Below are 22,402 nucleotides of genomic sequence, written 5' to 3' on the forward strand. Positions count from 1 at the left end.
AATTAGGGAAAGAGTTGTAGCCTTAAAAGCAAAAATACTGAATTTCATACTTTTTACGTATCTATGTTGTAAGCTCGTTGTCGGTACCATCAAGCAGCAAGGTATCAAGGGAGTTGAGGAGTATGACCTGTAAAACTTAAGGCAGAGAAACGAGTACTTTTTCTGTACACTAAATATTTAGCCTTGTGAGCTCAAGACCCAAACTACTAGCTGCTGTTCCAGGTATAAATTCATCACAAAAGTGTAATTGTCCAACACTATTAGTGATGCAATACTTTTTGAGTAGTTTGTACTACTCAAGACTGAAATACTTTTTTTCACCAGTTTTGCTTATTCTTAAAAAGTTAACATTTCTGTAAACTCCAAGTTCTCAAATAGGGATGGTTTCTTTGTGCCTTATAAATGTTTAATTTATCAACTCTAGCTGTTTATCAACTCTAGCTGTTATTACTAAGTCAATTAAGTCTTTCCCTTTAAGTGAACTCAGTGTTAGTCAAGGTGCCAGAATGGTGTTTTGGTACCTTGCTTAGTTTCCTTGAGGGTAACTAAGGGGAAATGAGATGTTTTTTACTTCATGGGAAAAACAATGACAGACTTTTAGGTACTTTAATTTTTTAAACACAATTGATGAAACACTGTATTTGACATTATAAATGACATATACTGACATGTAAATAAATATAACAAGACTGCTTATTAATAAATACGTTCATATTCTTCTCTACTAAAATAGCAGCCCATAGTCTTTTTGTGATTTTGCATTTATATACTGATAGAGTAACATTTAAATAATATTTGATCTACGTAAAATATAGAAAAATTATGGGATAAGATGGGACATAAATTATGATTTTTGTGAATGGAAAGATCTTACATATTATTTGAAGTATGTTGTATAGTCCAAACAATATACTGTTGCTTATTGTTTTCTCAAATGATTTTACTTTTATGCTTTTGTATTTTTTAGGTCATTTCCCAACAACTACTGGGACAAATTTGTTAAAAGAAAGGTAATACTTCTCAAAAAGAATGCATTCAGTTTCTTTCCTAGAGCACACTTCAGGTTGGAATTTGATGTGGCTCATATGTAGAATGAAATATTGAGGTGTGCTTTATCTATCAATGTCATTTCAAAGCGGCAGTGGAATTGAATATGAATTTCAAAAAACTGCATGTAAAAAATACGCATGCGCTGTAGCTATAAGATAAATAAGCACTGTTTTATCTGCCTGTCCTCTGACTCCTGCGAATAAACAGTGCTTGGTCTGCACTGTGTCAGGACTTGGTGAGAATTTTCTGAGATTGTTTGGGTAACATAAATTAGCTGATGGCCATTTTCTGATAAGACAGCTATAAATCACTAGGGCTGGAATCCTGCTTTACAGAAGTCAAGTCCTTGCCTGACAACAAAGGATCGAGTTTTATTTACTTTATATAAACTTCAAAGATCTTTTTATTTTCATCACGTTTTATCCTTCTGATGCCCACCACCTCAGAGTGTAGTGGAAAGAACACAGATACAGAGTCAGTAGTCCACTGTGGCACCTGCTAAGTCTCTGATTTTGAGTCAAGGATCATCTCTGCTTTTCCCACATAGAATTTTAATGTTAGATCACATTTTTGAATGAAATATATGCACCATTACTTGTATGTCGTAAAATACTATAGTGATTACATTCTAGCTCCTACTTATTCTTTGAACCTTTCTAATTGCCAAACTGACCCAGCTCACCCTCTGCTCCTTAATGGGTTCTAGCCCCAAGGGATGCTCTGTGGAGTGAACAGGCAGAAGTACCGGCCACACGAAGTGGTCTTGTTCCCTTTGATTTCACCAATTCAGTGTTACTCAGGATGGTTCTCCAGGAGCAGCTGCAAATTCTCTATTACCAGTCTCAGGGCAGATGGAGGGCTTGCACCATGAGTTTAAATCAGGTACATGATGAAACCCATTGACCTTTTTTACCCCCTTAATAACAAGACTTTCTAGTTGAGAGTAGTGTGTTTTTTATTTTGGTGCAAGTTTTTTGTGTGACCTGGCATTGTGAGTAGCAGAGAGCTACTGCCTAGGAGCACATCCAAACTAGGCCAAACATTGAAAGACTTATTTTTAAATAATTTTAAATAGATAATTTGATCATTTTAGTCTCCTTAATTATTTAATGAAGAAGCAGCTTTAAATTGTTAAAGCACAAGTTTCTCAGAAGGAAACTGCATATTCAGGATCAGATGAGCAGTAATTGCAGGACTATTCGTGGCACTCCTGCTATGTGTGTGTTTGCTGCCCAGTTTGTTCTCCTGGGAATGAGGTGAGAACACGGTCCAGAGGGAACCACCACTCAGCTTATCCCAGCCCATCTGTAGTGCCAGGAGAATAACACAGAACAAGTGTTTTCATGAACCTTTGTAATCAGTGTTCACAAATTCTTTACTCTTTCATGTTTTCATTTACTTTCATTATACACCTTTAGAGAAAACTGATTTTTTTAAAAGAATTATTTATTTTAGAGAGTGAGAGAACGAGGTGGAGGAGGGGCAGAGGGAGAGAAAGCATCTCAAGCAGACTCCCCGATGAGGGCAGAGCTGAATGCTGGATGGGCTTGATCCCACCACCCTGAGACCACAACCTGAGCCGAAATCAAGACAGACCCTTAACTGACTGAGCCACCCAGGTGTCCCTGAATTTTATTTCTGCTAGTCCCTTCTTCCTTCCCATTAGTGTGCTGCTTCACCCACTCTGGCATTCCTTGCCTCCTTTTCCCCATGTTATTTCCTCCTCTCCTTCTGCCCTCCTTTCCTACCCCCTTTACCCCTCAGAGCCGGTCCTCTCTCCTGCTCTTCTCTCCTTACTGTTTTTGTTGCCCCCACTTCCACCATGTGGGGGACTCTCGTGGTCCATTAGCATTGGGCCAAGACTGGCTATGTCACGGAGTGGCACCCCCTGGGCTCAGGGGTGAGCTGTGGGCCCATGTCTATGCACTGGTCTGAAAACAGGCCAGGTACATGTGGCCAAGGGAGAGAGGGGCCAGAGCAATGACAGGGGTTGCTCAGAAGGGATTCAAATGGTGCCCCGGAACCTATGCTAGGACTGCACTGAAGACAGCAGGGCGGGAGAGACAAGGCTCTGGGGATTACTGAAGGGCTGCTCCAGTCAGGAAACGATGGGAGTGTTGAATGGTGGGGATGGTGGCATCCCGATGCCGTCACTAGTGGCCTGCCCTTGGTCAGCGGTGGTCTATACAGACCTTGGCCGCAAGTCAGCGCCTGCCTGATAGCTTTCTCACTCCATCTCTTGCCAAGCGTAGCAACCTTGAGCATGTTCTGTTTTCTAAGACACAACTTCTTTATCTGCAGAGTAGGATCCTAATAACAGGAAAGTTATATACTGTGACAATCCTATGAGGGAGAGCAAGTCAACGTTCTTACCGTGATTCCTGGCACAAAGTAGGAATTTGAAGTTCCTTTCATTCCATCTTCTTCTACTTCTTCTCTTACATATTTGGCCTACTCTCTTCCTTTCGCATGCCTCCCTCTTGAGTAAGAAATCTTGTTCCGCTGAGGGGTATTATCTAAAATGCTGTAAGCTTGCTGTGACCTTAAGCAGTGTGATCACAGACAAGGAGCCATAAACAAGAATTTCAAGTGAACTTGAACAAAAGCAAAAATACAATAAGTGTAAAAATAATTAGATATTTGTGTACACAGGCATAAAAGGAGTTAGTTAATGCATGAGGCAGGTCAAGTGCTTTTATTCCTGTCCCCCAGGTTATGGATAAGTATGGAGAGTTCTATGGCCGGGACAGAATCAGCGAGCTCCTCGGCATGGACAAAGCCGCTCTGGACTTCAGCGATGCCCGGGAGAAGAAGAAGCCCAAGAAAGACAGCTCCCTGTCGGCCGTGTGAGTGCGGCTTATGCCCTTTCCTATAGCTATAGACTGAAAGGAGAAGAAATTCAGATATTTCTGAAATTGCTAGTGCACTGATTTCCTTTCCCTCAATGTCTGAGGCATAGAGAGGAGGGAAACAGAAGATATACCTAAGGTCTGCTTTAAACTTGCTGGTGTTTTCAGTTATGGAATGATTGGATTTTTTTCCTACTAATTTTGGAAGGTGACTTTTTGTTATTTACATAAAGCAAAAATAAATATTTGTGTTCTTAATTTGCTTTTTCTAATCCCTAAATGCCACTTAAGTCAAAGTCAAACATATGCAAAAGCATGATATTTGACTTTCTTTTCTGATGCTTACTTCCTGAAAAGAGGTTAATCTTTCTTCTGTTCTGGAAAAGGGATCTGGATAGCCCTTTCATTAGAAATGTTCAAAGTTCATATTCTTTTATTATAATGTGTTTCATTTAAATAGCAAAGACTCCTATGCTAGAAATACTATGCTGTCATGCTGTTACTTGGAAATTTAATTTTAAAGTGAGGTGCTCCTAATACCATGCTTTTAATGGACTAATTTATTATATAACTAGAAGGATGTGAACCAGTTGAGCTGAATTTGCCTGAGACTAAATTTCACACACACACACACGTAGTGTGAGTGTACATATAAATATATTTTGCAAATTGGATCACCTGTAATTCTGGAATAAATGTTAAGCATACATGCTTACAAAAATGTAATTTCTTATTGTAGCCACTTAAATGATTTTAGAAGAAATGTAACAGTTACCTTTCCTTTAATATAAGTCAGACTTTCCCATTTGTATACTTATGGTCTCAGCCAACTAGGGATGTGATGATGACTTTGAAACTGTAGATATGTGAGGCTCTGTAGGGCAGTATTACTTTGTCTCAGATAAATATGTTAGCTAGCATTTAAAAAAAGAAAACCACTTTGGCTGACCTATCTTATCAGCCATATATTTTTTATCTATCTGAAAAGTTGTTAGGGCTAGTGGTTTTGTTTTTTTGTTTTTTTTTTAAGATTTTAAAAATTTATTTGACAGAGAGAGAGAGAAAGACCACAAGTAGCAGAGAGGCAGGCAGAGAGAGAGTGGGGGAAGCAGGCTCCCCGCTGAACAGAGAGTCCGATGCGGGGCTCGATCCCAGAACCCCGAAATCATGACCCAAGCCAAAGGCAGAGGCTTAACGCACTGAGCCACCCAGGCGCCCCAGGGCTAGTGGTTTTTAAAAATAATTTGAAATCAGTTGAAAATCAGACAAGCAAACATATGACAGAAACTGTAAATTTAGATCCAAAATATCACCTCAGTGCTTTAAGAAAACACATGTGGGACTTAAAGACTGTGTCGCTGTATAGGAAATGAAGCACACTGATGTGCTTAGAACTAAGACCCTTATGCTAGAATTTCAGATAAAACAAGGGTCAGAGTGGTGCTGAGCTTTCTACTAGTATTTTCAGATCTCTGACAAACAATGTAGAATCAACAAGTTTCACTGTGTTATACACTTTCCCTGGCCATCTTTATAACCCTAGAACACAAGTCTGAAAAAATGGAAGTAAAGTTCAGACTGTTTTTTTATTGTCGGGTTTTTTTCCCCGCTATGAACAAATAGTTTCAAATGAGGGGAATTCTCCATTGTTTCACCTAGGAAATGTTTCCAAGTTTGACTCCTTGCAAAGGGCCAAGAAATTAATGTGGCATAATACATTTTTTTTTTTCCTTAGGCATTAATACTTTTAAATTGATTCATTTATCTGTGATGTATTTATCTGCCAATCAAAAATATAGGGCTTGTCAATCAAATAAGTGGCCAGATTACCTCCTGGGGACAGAATGACAGCTAGCAGCCTGCATCTTTTTCATTTGTGTCTTTATGGGGACCAGTATCTCAAAATTCTCTGGCAAAACTCCTCAGCTTCTGGCTGAAAGTTTCCCCTGAACCACGTGCTGTGGTGAGGTGAATACATGTCCTGGCTGGCCTAGATCAGGTATGGCCCATCCCTGGGGGTGTGGGGGGTCAGCCCACCCAAACAGCAGGACTGCCCCCGATTGGTTAGAAAAGAGTGTCATGCACTATGAAAAGGATATGCTGCTTCATGATATTGATAGCAATCTTATCATCCTAATGTGTGATAGGGATGAAAAATGAGAATGGTGTTTTAAATAAGTAAGAAACTGATATAGGACATTCAGGCATCCTGATAGAAATACTTACTATTTTTTTTTTTTTTTTTTTTTGCTTTCATGGGAAATAATCATGCCGTTGAGCATTTTACCGCATTAAGAAAATATAGTCTTATATTGAAACCCATTGTAAATATTCACAGAACTCTTAAAAATATTCTTTCGCAGGGGCACCTGGGTGGCTCAGTCAGTTGAGCATCAGACTCTTGGTTTTGGCTCAGGTCCTGATCTCAGGGTTGTGGGATAGAGCACGTTGTAGGGCTCCACACACAGCAGGGAGTCTGCTGGAAATTCTGTCTCCCTCTGCCCCTCCCTCCACTCTGTCTCTCTCTAAAATACATTATAAAAATCTTTATTAAAAAATGTTATTTAGTAATAAAATTGATTCCTTAGCTTTTGAGTGTGAAGTCTCCTAAGAAGTCAGCTTTGATTAGCCATGATCGATCCTACCACTTGTAATAAAAGACTGGCATTTTTCAATGAGTAAAGAAGTAATCAAAGATTAAGACAATAAGTCTAGAGAAGCCTTTATGAAAATAATGCTAAGGGGCGCCTGGGTGGCTCAGTGGGTTAAGCCGCTGCCTTCGGCTCAGGTCATGATCCCAGAGTCCTGGGATTGAGTCCCGCATCGGGCTCTCTGCTCAGCGGGGAGCCTGCTTCCCTTCCTCTCTCTCTGCCTGCCTCTCTGCCTACTTGTGATCTCTCTCTGTCAAATAAATAAATAAAATCTTTTAAAAAAAAATTATAAAAAAAAGAAAATAATGCTAATACTATATTGCGTTATATCAAATACCTGGCATATTGGAAAGGCGAACAAAGTTATACTTTTTAACCCGTAAATCAGTGGCAAGTTCTGAAAAAAATGAAAATTAGAAAGTGTGTTTTAATACATGTGTATTTAATCTGCAAAGACCATGAATACTTATGCTAAGATTTATTCTCTCAACATGTATTTACTGAGACATATTCCATGTATGATATAAATGTGCTTGGTTGGCTAGGGAGCTCACAGACTAGGGAGAGAGGCATAAATGTACATACATAGATACCTACATACCCACAATCACAAAACAATGTGGGAAATCATAGTAAGTCCAAGCCTACAAGGTGCTTTGGGAACCAAGGGGAAGAGGTGAATCCCTTCTCAGGTAGAGAGGCTTTTGAAAACAAAAGGAAACACAAACAAGATGAAAAAGCCCTTTCATTGCTAAACTAAGTATAGTTGTAAAATGAATATGCCTCTTTATGCAAGTGTTTATCAGTGTAAGTAAAAATTATTTTGTTGGAATGTATGTACCAATGTATAATGAAAGCTAGTGAGGATACTTGATATACACATTAGCAGTTTAATTTAAAATTTAGCAGTTTCCAGAGATCATTCTCGCATAAATGAGTTTACCTTATATTTAATGTAGGACAAGAAAGCACTTCATGTACATACCTACAAATTCTTCTTTTTTGTCTTTCCAGATTGAACTCTATCGACGTGAAGTATCAGATGTGGAAACTCGGAGTGGTCTTCACTGACAACGTAAGCCCTCCTTCATTTCCATAAAGTACACCACACTCACATTAGAGGAGTCTGCTGGGCTTCTGCAGAGGGATCAACAGTTACTTAAGAAAGTTAATCAAGTATCAATTCATTTAATACAGATCATTACTTGACAATGACCCAGGGAAATACATGGTTAATTAGCTGATCTCTCATCCCATTTCTTTCAATAGCCAAAAGATTAACGTGAAAATATATTTACATAAGAAAAAGAAACTGAGATGGCAAATTCATGTGTATTTTCATTTAGGTTTTAGTTGGACAATGGCATACTTCAAAGTTTTCTAGATATTAAAACGAAAGTTCTAAGTTAATAAAATTTAAAAACACTGATAATTTTTTTCTCCAATTAAGTATGTTAAATTATTATATTTTTTATTCTTGATCAATCCTTTTCTCAAAGAGCCTAGGAGCCTATGAACTAAAACACAGGGCCCAAGTGTATGTCCAAATATAAGGAACAAAAATCCCCTAGTACTAAGAGCCACTAGCTGTCAGCTCAGTCACATTTTATTACCATGGCTTGCTCCACAGCCTAACATTTTTGATTTTTAGGATTTTCAGTTTAAGATTTTATTTATTTATTTGACAGAGAGATAGAGAGCACAAGTAGACAAAGTGGCAGGCAGAAGGAGAGGGAGAAGCAGGCTCCCCACCGAGCAGGGAGCCTGATGCGGGGCTCTATCCCAGGACCCTGGGATCATGACCTGACCTGAAGGCAGCCACTCAACTCACTGAGCCACCCAGGCGCCCCTAGAATTTTCAGTTTAAAAATTGTTACCATCACCTGTTTTTATGCTTCCATTTGCTTTCTATGGGAAGTTGCTGGAGATGGTCCCAAAACTCTGCTGGATGGATCAACTACACTTTTGCCATGGGGTCTCAGCTCATCTCCTCCTGCTGGCTCATAATCCTCTTACCATCCTCACACACCTATGAAGGGGAACGTACGAACATATCCAAAGGCTTTAGTCCTAGACCTTCCACTGTTTTTGCTTCTGTGCTTTCTCCCTTGGACATCTCATTTAGTCTCAAAATGTCACTCTAATTGGCATTGACTTTTACAGTGAACATTAGTTCTATTCTCCTGAAGGCCCATGACACCCTCCAAATTCTCCTGCCTCTATCACCACCTAGCCATGGGCCTAGAACTCTGGGTCTCTTGGAGAACTCTCCAAAGAGCCCCAAAACAAGTCTTGTAAGTATGGAAGCATCTCCTGTGAGTATAAAGACCAACTCACCTCCAGCACTGGTGTTTTGCATTCAAGTAGCCCTGCCATCTTGGCCTCTGGAGGTCTGTCCTCCTTCACCCTCTCATATGCCACAGTACTTGCATCATGTGTAATACTCCTCTTGCCATGCAGTTATTGTCCAGAGAATCGGGGCATGGACAGATTTCTTCCCAATATATTACTATGGTACATCATTCATCTTCCTGCAGATTCATGGCTTCTCTTTGGCCAGTCACCTTTCAACATGTCTTTATTCTTCACAGTGCAGTATCTGTCTGAAACACAGCTGAGGTTACTGGATGCAGTACAAGATTCCTAGTTAAATTTAAATTTCAGATAACTAAATGTAGACATCCCAAATACTGCATGGGACATACTTAAACTAAAAATTATTTATTCTTGGGGCATCTGGCTGGCCCAGTCAGTGGAACACATGACTCCTGATCTTGGGGTTGTTTGAGCCCCACACTAGGGTATGGAGAGTACTTAAAAAAAAAATTCTCTCTTAAATAAGTGACTAAAATCTTAAAGAACATTAATAATATAAGTTAGTTCTTCTTTATCTGACGTTCTGCTGTACCTTGGCAGCCTGTGTTTTTATTTGCTAACTCTGGCTGTCTAAGCAGAGCCTAGGTGTAGTCTACACACGTATCCTTGGCTCAGTTTATCACCTGTATTAGGCACCTCACTCATCTTATGCACACAAATTTGTCCTTGCTCCTCACTCTTTGCATTTCTTAATAGCCTGCTAGATGTGTCCATCCAGATGTCCCATGAAAAATGTATCTCCCCTCTCCCCTTCCACTAAATGCAGTGCCCTATCTGCCATTTCCTCTTTCTCTCAGTGTCTTATTCTTCTACACTCAAATGACCAGCTTGGGCTCCTCTTTTTCCTTCCAACATATACATTTAATTATTTTAATAATCGTATTGTTTTTCTGTCCTCAGTGATTCTCCCTTTTGCCCTGGCCAGTTCTGCTGCTAGTCATGGCTCTCAAAACCTCACCCACCCGTGGGGTCAGCCAGTGGTGTCCCAACATGATGGCTTTGCCACTTAGACCTTCTTTTAGGAGGGGGCTTGAACGGAGTGAGCTCACTTTTCCTCATTTGTAAATTTGGAGCTAAAACTGCCTCCTTACCAGGGATCTTGCTAGAATAAAATGAGAGACTGTATGTGCAAATATACGGGGCAGTGACCAGCACTTGGTAGATGCTCAAGGATTGTTCTTCATAAGATGCTGCTTTTCATACACCATTATTCTGTACAATGCTCCGGGGGCTCTCATAGGCCAAAAGATGTGCCCGCACCCCTCACATGGGCTTAAGGCCTTCTAACCCTGGGGTACATTTCCAGACTCATCTTCTGAAACGCTGCCAAACCAAACGGAGCACATTCTGCATAGTCTTATCTCAGCGTCTGTTTTCAAATACTATTTTCTTTTTTTTTCAGCCTGATTTCTAACGTAAGCCCCAAGCTGCCCATAAAAACTCTGTACCATCTCAGCCCCGTTTGTTTTTGTTCTAAGGCTTAAGATACACTCTGGTCAAAATGGAGGTTTCCACCCCTTCCCAAAATAGGTAGCTCCCAACCCTACTGGCAAAAAGATAACTTTTGCCCAAGAGACTCTAATCCAAAAAGTAAGCATGATCACAGTATCTTTTCCTCTACTTTATTCATTCCCCTCCCCTCAAAAAGCATATACATTTTCTAGCCTCTGAAAAGTTAATCCCTTACATTGATTGTAATCAGAATTTCTATAGAGAGTACCAATTGTATCATGAGATCTGCATTTTCTGTTCGACATGTTTTGGCTCACATAAAGTGAGATGCTTGATTAAGAATATGCCATGATATGATATTCTCAGTAGATGATGAGAAAGCATTTGACAAAGTACAGCATCCTTTCTTGATCAAAACTCTTTACAGTATAGGGATAGAGGGTATATACCTCAATATCCTCAAAGCCTTCTATGAAAAACCTACAGTGAATATCATTCTCAAGGGGAATAACTGAGAGCTTTTCCCGTAAGGTCAGGAACACAGCAAGGATGTCCACTATCACCACTGCTATTCAACATAGTACTAGAAATCCTAGCCTTGGTAATCAGACAACAAAAATAAAAGGCAACCAAATCAGCAAAGAAGTCAAACTCTCACTCTTTGCAGATGTTATGATACTTTATGTGGAAAACCCAAGACTCCACTCCAAAACCGCTAGACTTCATACAGGAATTCAGTAAAGTGTTAGGATATAAAATCAATGCACAGAAATCAGTTGCATTTCTATACCCAACAGAAGAAGAAAGAGAAATTAAGGAGTCAATCCCATTTACAATGCACCCAAAACCATAAGGTACCTAGAAATAAATCTAACCAAAGAGGCAAAGAATCTGTACTCAGAAAACTATAAAGTATTCATGAAAGAAATTAAGGAAAACACAAAGAAATGGAAAAATGTTCCATGGACTAGAGGAACAAATATTGTGAAAATGTCTATGCTACCTACAGCAATCTATACATTTAACACAATCCCTATCAAAATACCATCAATTTTTTCCAAAGAAATGGAACAAATAATCCTAAAATTTATATGGAACCAGAAAAGACCCCGAATAGCCAGAGGAATGTTGAAAAAGCCAAAGTTGGTGGCATTGCAATTCCAGACTTCAAGCTCTATTACAAAGCTGTCATCATCACAAAAGTATGGTACTAGCACAAAAACAGACACATAGATCACTGGAACATAATAGAGAACCCAGAAATGGACCCTCAGCTCTATGGTCAACTAATCTTTGACAAAGCAGGCATGAATGTCCAATGGAAAAAACACAGTCTCTTCAACAAATGGTGTTGGGAAAATTGGACAGCCACTTGCAGAAGAATGAATGGACCATTTCCTTAAAGCACACACGAAAACAGACTCAAAATGGTTGAAAGATCTCAGTGTGAGGCAGGAGTCCATCAAAATCCTTGAGAACATAGGCAGCAACCTCTTCAACCTCAGCCGCAGCAACTTCTTCCTAGAAACATAGCCAAAGGCAAGGGAAGCGAGGGCAAAAATGGAAAAGCTTTTACACAGCAAAGGAAACAGTCAACAAAATCAAAAGACAAATGACAGAATGAGAGAAGATGTTTGCTAATGACCTATCAGATAAAGGGCTAGTGTCCAAAATCAATAAAGAACTTATCAAACTCAACACCCAAAGAACAAATCATCCAACCAAGAAAAGGGCAGAAGACATAAACATTTCTCCAAAGACAACATCCAGATGGCCAACAGACACATGAAAAAGTGCTCAACATCACTTGGCATCAGTGAAATACAAATCAAAACCACAGTGAGATACCACCTCACAACAGTCGGAATGGCTAAAATTAACAAGTCAAGAAAGGACAGATGTTGGTGAGGCTGCCAAGAAAGGGGCACCTCCGGGTGCCTGAGTGGCTCAAAGGGTTAAGCCTCTGCCTTCAGCTCAGGTCATGGTCCCAGGGTCCTGGGATCGAGTCCCACATCGAGCTCTCTGCTCAGCGGGAGCCTGCTTCCTCCTCTCTCTCTGCCTGTCATTTCCTCTGTTTGTGCTCTCTCTCTCTCTCTGGCAAATAAATAAATAAAATCTTAAAAAAAGGGGGGGGGAACCTCCTACACTGTTGGTGGTGCAGTCACTCTGGAAAACAGTATGGAGGTTCCTCAAAAAGTTGAAAATAGAGCTATTCTATGACCCAGCAATTGCTCTACTGGGTATTTACCCTAAAGATACAAATTTAGTGATTTGAAGGGGCACATGCACCCGAGTGTTTACAGCAGGAAATGTCCACAATAGCCAAACTATGGAAAGAACCTAGATGTCCATCAACGGATGAATGGATAAAGAAGATGTGGCATATATATACAATGAAATACTATGCAGCCATCAAAAGAAACGAAATCTTGCCATTTGCAATGATGTGGATGAAACTAGAAGGTATTATGCTAAGTGGAAATAAGTAAATCAGAGAAAGACAATTATCATATGATCTCTCTGAGGAATTTGAGAGAGAGGGTGGGGTATCCTGGGGGGTAGGGAGGGAAAAAATGAAACAAGATGGGATCAGGAGGGAGACAAACCATAAGAGACTCTTAATCTCAAAAAACAAATTGAGGGTTGCTGGGTAGGTGAGGGGGTAGGGATAGGGTGGCTTAGTGATGGACACTGGGGAGAGTATGTGATATGGGTGCTGTGAAGTGTGTAAGCCTGATAATTCACAGATCTGTACCCCTGGGGCAAATAACAACATTATATGTTAATAAAAAAAAGACATCACATATAATCTAACTAGTAGGTCTCAACAAACACTGATTAAGTTAAGTAAATGAAAAATAGGGAAGGTAAGTTGGTTGGTTCTTTGGTTGACTTTAGAGAAGGGGGTCCCAGCAGGGGCAGTTTTGTCCCCCAAAGTGACATTTGGCAATGTCCAGGGACATCTTTAGTGGCCATAGCTATGGAGGAGCTGCTACTGGCATCTGATGGGTAGAGACCAGGGTTATTACTAACCATCCTACAATGCCCTGGACAGTCCCCACAATAAAGAATTACCCACACAAAGAATCAGTAGTGCATAGGTAGAGATCCCTTGTTATAAAATATTGTCAATAAAACTTTGTGGGAAGATTCTCTAGAACATTATCTCTGCTATAAAGGAGAGAAGGGACATTGAATCTCTCAGAACAAACTAAAGGATAATAAAATACACAAACTGATGTAACTAATTAGAATGATATAAATGTATAGACTAAGAAGGGAGTAAATGAAGTGATTATAGTAGAATGAAATCAGAGTAGCTTTTGATAATAGTCACTCATTCTGTCTTCTAATATGCTTCCCTCCTGTTTTGTCTTCTCAGTCCTTCCTCTACCTGGCCTGGTATATGACTATGTCCATTCTTGGACACTATAATAACTTTTTTTTTGCTGCTCATCTTCTTGACATTGCTATGGGATTTAAGACGCTAAGAACCATCTTGTCATCGGTTACTCACAATGGCAAGCAGGTAAAAGTTGATCTTTTTTCCCTCCTGCAAAAACCAAAAAAACCCAACAAATATACTAACCTAAATAAACCCAACCTCCAATGGCAACGTACAGATTTTTGCAAATGGAGGATCTGTACTTTTCTTTTATAAACCATGAGAGTTATTAAGAGTCCCCCTAAACCCACATTCAAGTCTGGGCTTGACTGAGTCACTGAGTAACCTTGGATAACTAACTTACTTAACATTTTTAAAACTACTCATTTTGTAAAATGAATACAATAAAAGTACCTGCCTTTTAGAGTTTGGGGGAAAATTAAATAAAAACATAAAAGTGTTATTATGGGGTGTTAGCACAGGCCCCGACACATACAAAACACCCCCAGGAAATAGTTCATTTTTCCCCAATACAATATTTACTCCATTTGATACCAGAGGGAACCAAAATATGTCCTAGCATCCAGAGGCACTAGTTGTAACAGTAATAGAACACGAGATGCCACATTCTTGTTTTAACATACTATTTCAAAAGTGGGTATCTAGGTATTCCTTTCTCCACTTTTAAATTGGGTGGAAAAAAATAATGTTTCATATCTGACAGGGTCATACCTAGAGTACTTACCTAATAATGGTTTAGTTCCAAATAATCAATTTATGTTTCAATGGAGTCCAACTGGAATGTCATTTTACTGTAGAAGCATGTATTAATTGATTCATTCTCTATCCAGTATCCACTGGGAGGTAACACATTCTATGTCAGTTATTTGACTTAACAGAGTCCTCTCCCCGAATTTTATAATCCAGCATATTTTTAAATCCATGCCCCTGCAAAAAACTTGAACCATGTCCACTGTTAATTTCACATGATTCACAGTTAAATTTTCATGATCTTTAGTTTCCCAAATTTCAACACATTGTTCTTACATGTCACTTTAGTTTCTGAATGTATGACTTTAGCAAAAAAGCATATTATGTTTATTCACTTAGAGTATTGAGTTCCTCATATATTTAAAAAACTGAAGATGCTGAATCTATCGTATATTTTCACACAAAAGTTCTGACACTAGTTTCAATTAACTTCTAAAATTCTGCTGTGATTATTCCTTTTTTTTTTTTTTTGAGCTATCAGTTTTTCATTTGCAGCAATCTAGAGAGCTTCGTAGACTTACAGGTAAAACATGCAGAAATTTACAGTGGCATTGTACTTAATTTGTAGAAGTGAATTAAGCCCTCTATTCAGATAACATGTTTTCTCCAGATAATTTTAAAGTGATTTTTGAACGACTTAAGATGTGCTACCACAGGGCACAACATAGGCATTCACTGTAGTCAGAGGAAGTAGAAAGAAAAAGAATTCATTTTGGTGTGTTTAGAATTTCTGTGATAAAACCAGAAACATTTTCACCAACCTGGTGAAAGTCATGTTTTCAACATTTACATACTCTGATCAACTTGGACATGAAAATAAATCAGAGTTTATTCCTATTCCAGCTGTAGTGTGCATTTACTAGCCAATTAAGTAGGCAATTTTTGCATGAAATAGTCTGAAAACTTGATAAAATAAAGAGAATATGAAAATAAATCCTCCCCGGGGGGGGGGGGGTAAGAAAGGTATGGAGTAAGGTATGGATGCCATTACTTTCCAGTCCATAGATCCAACTATGTGCTCATAGAATGTTTTCCTCCCACACTGATGTCAAATATGCCAGGCATATATGTCTTATTTTCTAATGCATGTTCACTGTCACCTTGCATTCCAGCTTGTATTAACTGTTGGCTTATTAGCTGTTGTTGTATACCTATATACTGTTGTGGCATTCAATTTTTTCCGAAAATTCTACAATAAAAGTGAAGACGGTGATACTCCAGATATGAAATGTGATGATATGCTAACGGTAAGTTCATACACTTGATCTCATATGAATGAAAAAATTCTCCTCCTCCTTCAATCTGAGTGGTCAGTGTAGTTATTCTTCAGCCATGTGGAAGAGAAAACAGCATGCACAGTAAAAAGCTGTGTGGCAAACAAACAACTGTTTTCAATTTTTTATGGAATATAAAGGACCATTTCTACCATTTTTGCACATTAGCTGCAGCAACCTGATAATGAGGAGATTTCCTGCATAAAGAACTTAGAACTGGGAGGCTCACTATCAGCACTTTAGCTTACTGGTTCAGAGAGTCCAGGACAGCAAGTAATATTATTTCCTTGGAGACTATTTTGAAGCCTTAGTGACTTGTTCACTTTAATGGTATTAACTGACATCACTGAAGTCAAATATACATCTCTTAATAGAACTGTTGGTTTTTGCTTTTATATTCAGTATCCTGGCTTAAATTATCTTTTTAGTCTTGATTTTAAAATCAGTGGATGTGAAAGTTTTCATATTGGTCTATCACTGTTCCATAACCCACTGCTCTGAAAATGACAAATCAGAAGCTATCCAACATGAGATCTTAGATTGGAAATACGTACCTCTAGCTGAAAGGAGGCGAATTCTTCAATGACATCAAATCACCCCAAAATAGCTACATAAATGTGGTTAGTGGGGTAAGAGACTAACAAACTGATGGTAAAATTACTCTAGAAAAAATAAATATCCCAAAAGAATAGTGAGAGAGAACTAATATTACAAAAACTATGATAAATCTATGGGGCAGGATAGAGTCTAGAAATACATTCAGATACACTTGGGAAATTAAAAATATGATAAAAGTGGCTTTTAAAATCATGACTGAAGAATTCAATAAATGGTGTTGGTACTGTGGATGTGCTTTTGAGGAAATTTTGATAAAAATTGGTATCAGCCTAGTTCTTTAAATAAAAAAAAAATTCTGAACAGAACAAATATTTTAATGCAAAAAAAGTTAGAATTTGACTTTTGAAATAATAACAACAATTTTTAAGTGGGAAATGGTATTTCTGAGTATGACATAAAACCTGACATGCATGGAAGCCTAAAAACTTACTTTAAAAAGGATCAACTATAAGCAAAATATTAAAGACAAATGAGAAACTGAGAAAAATATACTCAACACTATAACAAAGGGCCAGTGTCCTTAATTTACTGAGTCCTTATTACATCACTAGGAAATAAGCCAATAGAAAAATGAACAGACTATGTCTAGACAACTCATGGTAAAATTCAATCAGCTTATAAATTGGGAAAATGCTTACCCTCTATTGTAATTAAAGAAATGTGAATCAGAACAACTGGCCGCCCCTTTTTACCTTTCAGGTTTGCAAAATATTAAAGTCTGTTAATACCCACAGTTGTGATACTGATGGGAAAACTGGCACTTTCATAAACACTTGTTGGGAATTTAAATCAACACAATGATTTTAGAGAAATTTTGCAATGTCATTCTCACATTTTTAATTGTACTTACCCTTTTCCTTGTCAGTTCCACTACTAGTATTGATGTAAATGTTTACGAATATGCTCCTGTATGTCCAAGGATACTTGCTGCTACCACAATTATCAATAGAGTCCTGATTAAGTCATTTATGGAAAATCCATACAACAGGAAAGTAGGTAGCTATTTAAAAATAAGATGGGAAAAAAATAAAAAAAGATAGATCTCTACATGTTGATATACAAAGGCATACAAATTGCTTTTAAGTGGAGGGGGAGCAGATCTTCAGTAGTATCATAAAATCCTAATTGTGTGTACATCCTACACACACACACACACACACACACACACACACACACGCTAGAATGTACATATTAGATATGCTACAATATGGATACAGGAAGGATACATAGGAAACTGTTAACAAGGGTTCCTACAGGGAGCAGGACTAGATTAGGGAGCAAATAAACTTATATAGTAAGAGACTGGTCACTGGTAGCATAACACCCACCAGAGTCACTAACGTGCAACACTTTACAATCAGTAAGGAAGTACTTTAGAGATCCTTTACCTCCTCTTCTGGGAGCTGCTTTTAATATCCACTTTGCTTCTCTACCTGATGACCCTAAAGACTAGGGACAGAAGCTGGCTAGAGGCAGGGAGGGGACCTGAAGGCTGGAGGAGGCAACAAGGCACAGGAGAAACTGAGTAAGTAGTAACAGCAGGCCACTGTGTCTCCATGGACTCCAGGGAGATTCATTTCTCTCCCACCCTGTCCCCAGTGGTTAAATCTCAAAGTCCATGCTCCTTAAGTCAGAAGGTTTACTAAGGTCATTCATTCTCAGAGGGGATGGTCCTTATGCATTGCTGAAGAATGCTGGAAAGGCGGGATGACTTCAGGGAGTAGCATTGAGTGACCTGTCTTAGGGAGTAGAAACAGTGTGGCCTTCATCCCTCTACCTCCTACCACAATGGGTCCCCTACAATATCTTGGTCTCTCCTTCTAATGTCATGAGTCAGATTTGACCTGTTCAGTTATCCTAATGGTATCCTTGGATGACTACATTTTGAATATCACTCTCAGTATGTGTTTCTACTGCTTTTGTGAATTTTGCCAATGTACTTATTATGAGAAAAATCCAGATGTGCTTTGAACAAGAGGTCGGTTAGGAAGACAACTAACTGCCTTTACCAATTGCAGGGGGTAAGTATAGAGAATGTAGAGAAATAAGGCTTCTTGATGTTTTCAACTATGGGCTCAAGACTGAGCCTGGATTTTGCTTGGTTGAAGGGGTTTCTGCCCGTACAAGTGAGACTAACTATGACCAGCTGTGTGTGCGTGTTTATATCTCTAAAGCTTTCTGTCTTGCCTTTGGCTGGGGTGAGGTTGGGGGCACCACAAGGATACCTCTTAGATGTTTGTTCTTGCAAAAGACGTCTCAATGCCATGATACAAACAGCTCAGTCATAACTATGTGCAGCTGTTGAGTGGACCATCCAGACAAGAGGCTGTGTAGCTTTGCACATGCTCCCATCTAGCTGATGGTGCTTAAGAACTGTCGCACCAGAGGCCACATGACCTAGATTTCTCTTGTAGTGTTAGGTCTCAAAACGCCTTTTAATCTGTCTCTTACTGATACTCCTGCTGCGAGGCGTGAACAAGCCAACAACATGTAAGATGTAACTGATCACTGATGGTAGTGATCACTGATGGTAGTGCTCATCAGAAGTCACCGCTTAGCACAACCAAGCAGGCAGCAAGGCTGAAGGATGGAGTAGGAGGTGGTCAGGTTTGATTTCTTTCATGTGCTTCTCAAAGGAGAATCCTTCCTTTACATCCACCTCTAGCATTTAGTCTTCACAGGGGAGAACTAGTATTGTTGGCTTGAGATAGGTTTTCTTCACTCATGCCCTACTTTCGGGGCATCATGCTAAGCTTCCACTGCCTTTGTTATTTCTGGTTGTTTCGTAGGGTATTGTAGGAACATTTTAGGTTTTCTCAGGGTCCTTGATCACCTGCCAGTGTTTCAAAATTAACAGCAGGTGGCGCTATAGCTGCAGTTTTTCAGACTAGGTGATGCTTCAGATTTGGCTGGCTCCCCCCCTTCCTTCCTCCCTCCTTTCCTTTCTCTTTTTTTCCTTCTCTACTTATTTATTTATTAAGGTGTAATTATTGTCCTTAGTTCTGATTTCTGTGCTGAGAGACTGGTAGTAGAGGATTTTTGACGTAGAACCATAATAACCGACTTCTGCCTTTTGTTCCCCCTGAACAATTTTTTTTACCTTAAATCTTTAAGGTTCTTGAAGGTGGAAGGTCTCATCTTCTGTAACTTCTTCCTGCTGAATAGGGCATAGATTTGTCCCTACCTACTCGGGTCAACATTGGTCAGTTGGGGAGTGGATAGGGGAGTTACAAAAGATGGAGGCAGCTGAATCCAACACCGAGAGTAAAGAAGTCGCTCTGTGGAGAAAAAAAAAAGTGTCTCTGTGTGTGGTCAGGATCATCTGCCCACGTGAAGTCATTATAGTCAGGGACTGTCCCATAGTGAGCTTTGAGGCTCTTTTTACCAAGAGGGCTGTTTTATGCTTAGCTAAAGCCTTTGTTTGCAACTGTACCTCAAAAGAGGTGGCTTCTAGGATAAATGTGACTAAGGAATAATACCATCAAGACCTCTTTGTTTGAGGTAAAACGTTAATATTCTAATTACAAAGGATCAGTGGCAAGTGGGAGAAAGTTTGTCTCAGGAGATAAGGCTCTCCCCCAAGTGCATCATCCAATCCAATCATAAAGGAAGTGGGGCCATCCATTATTTCCACAAGTCCATAGTTAATTCTGTGGAGTGGGATATGCTCTGGCTTTTAGGGAATAATTTCATTATCCACACCACACAGAATTGGTCAGGGTGCTAGTTGAGTTACACAATTGTTGGGGAATTAATCCCATTTTCCAGCTGTTTAAATAATTATGTGTCCATGGGGTTCTGTTATTATCCCCACAGAATAATAAGTAAAAGATAGTCTATACAGGCGTTACTGTGGTAATTTCTGTGAAGCTTACATCCAGTTGTCTAGCTTAGGTAAACTACAAAATTTAAAGACAATCAAATCTAGAATTTAACATCACGAAGGTGGGTGTTTTTTAAACAATTTTTTTCTCTTAAATAGCCCTCATTTTCAAAGATAGCCAAATCAGGACTAGTTTATTTTAAAAAACAAGTCCAGTTTTAACAACCTTGGCCTAATTATTTACATAAACTCAGCAAGAACAGTGGGTGATCATACAGATCTTTTAGAATCTGCTTTGTTAGAACTTTATAAGGAATCTCTAGATTGAACTTTTAGTAGCTCTAGGCCAGAAGCCAAGTCAAATATTTGCCATCAGACATGCCTGCAGTACCTGTGGATTTGGGTGGAATTCCTCTTCCTGAGGTCTCCAGAGTATCCTGAGGTTCCTGCACCTGCAAGGAAGTAACATTCTTTACTCACTTGGTGAGGCTGCTGGGAACGTGTAAGCAAGGTATCAGACCAACAGTTCCTAGGCGCTTTGTGGCTCCAGGTTTCATAAAGCCAACCTCAATTCCTTAAAGCTGTCGGGTCATATCTGAGTCCATGCATGTCTTTCTCAAATATGACATTCTAGTCAAAGCCTTGGTAAAATGACCCATGTTTCCAGTGGTGTCCTGTTACAAGAACAGATTCTTACTGAACTTATACAAATGACCAGGATTATCATGGAAGAAAGAATACTTACTGAGACCTTTGAATTTGAGGGTATGGGTAGAGAGAAAGATTGAATGCTTTGATTTGTTTACAAATGAGTATTTTTACACTTCTAAAAGTCACAGATATCTTAAGAAAAAGTTTCCTTAGTTTGGAAGAGCAAACATTAGAGAACCAGTAACATTTCAAACAAGAGTCACAACACTATAAACTTTTTATTTAGTTCCATGTTAGTTATTCTGGTTTAGCTTGAATGCAGCTTTAGTTAGCTCTGGAAATATTTCAGTTCTGATCTTAGAGATACTGAATACCTGTATTGTCCTAAAAGTCCTTTATGGGACTCTCCTTGAAATGAAACTCATTTTACCAGAGAGTAAGAACAATTATAAACAACAGCAACAACAAAAAACCCTCAGAAATGGACATTGTTAATGATCTGATAGGAAAATTCACTATGATATAATTAGACAAGGAAAGTCTAATTCTGTGACACATAACACTTTAATAGCCAGAACTAGAACATTACATACCAAACAAGCAAGCTTAATTAGTTATTAAGACTTTGTTCATGATTTAAATCTTGGGGAAGTTTGTTAAAACCTTAGGAGGTTTTAAAGCACATGCCTAAATAGTTCAGGGACCTTAAAACCTGATAAAGGTAAGACACAGAAACTGGTTTTTCTAGGCAGGAAGGAAAGAAAACAACTATTTGCAGAATTTTTTTATCAAGAGCAGAACAACAGTTGAGAATACTTTGTCTTTTTGAACAGAGCGAAAGCCAACTTTCAATCTTATACCAGTGTCTTTAAAATTCATTCATTTCAATCTTAGTCCATCCTGAACACATCTAAAATTAATTTCCAAAGATTTCCCTTCACAAACTTTCTATAACTTTCCTTTGCATTCAGATTTTGTCCCAAGCCATTTCTTCCCAAACAACCATCTCATTTAGGACAAAATTACCTTCTTTTATGTTCAACAAAAAAGCATTCCCATTCCTTATCTTTCTTACGTATCTCCTACTTTTCCACATACAGAGTTGATTCCCTTATTTCCATTAGTCTTAGTTACAGTTAGCAGAATTTTGCACTCTTTAGAAACCTTAATCTCCAGTGAAGACTAAGGAGTAGCCAATTGTAAACTGTTACACCAGAATTCTTTAGATGTCAAATTTGTGAATCAGTTAAGCACAAAACATGTTTACCGACAGATTTAAATATCCTTAGTTCTTTGCAGTAAGTCAAAAGCACAAAACTATGTCCAGTAATCAATGCTTTAGCATTTTATCCCATTTTGAAAAGACCTAGATGTCCAACAAATTTAATTTCGTTTGTCATCCAAGCAAAACTAAAGTTTCAGGTTACCGAAGACTTCAAAAGCTATCTTAACAATTACTCATGAAAACTTTGAGAAAGACAACTATTAGTTTAGTCATCTTT

The 22,402-nt window shown here is 38.7% G+C and overlaps 1 protein-coding gene across 8 annotated transcripts in view; it reads left to right on the forward strand.

Moving 5' to 3' along the window:
• RYR2 (ryanodine receptor 2) overlaps nt 1-22,402 on the forward strand; it is a 738,447-nt gene that overhangs the window by 704,999 nt on the left and 11,046 nt on the right. For all 8 annotated transcript variants that reach the window (XM_047702071.1, XM_047702073.1, XM_047702075.1 and 5 more), the window contains 5 exons: nt 968-1,010; nt 3,763-3,896; nt 7,565-7,625; nt 13,761-13,907; nt 15,647-15,781. In XM_047702071.1, coding sequence (XP_047558027.1) covers nt 968-1,010; nt 3,763-3,896; nt 7,565-7,625; nt 13,761-13,907; nt 15,647-15,781 — 520 coding nt within the window. The remainder of the gene's footprint in view (nt 1-967; nt 1,011-3,762; nt 3,897-7,564; nt 7,626-13,760; nt 13,908-15,646; nt 15,782-22,402) is intronic.

Source organism: Lutra lutra, chromosome 14, assembly GCF_902655055.1.
Source record: "Lutra lutra chromosome 14, mLutLut1.2, whole genome shotgun sequence".
Lineage (NCBI taxonomy): Eukaryota > Metazoa > Chordata > Mammalia > Carnivora > Mustelidae > Lutra > Lutra lutra.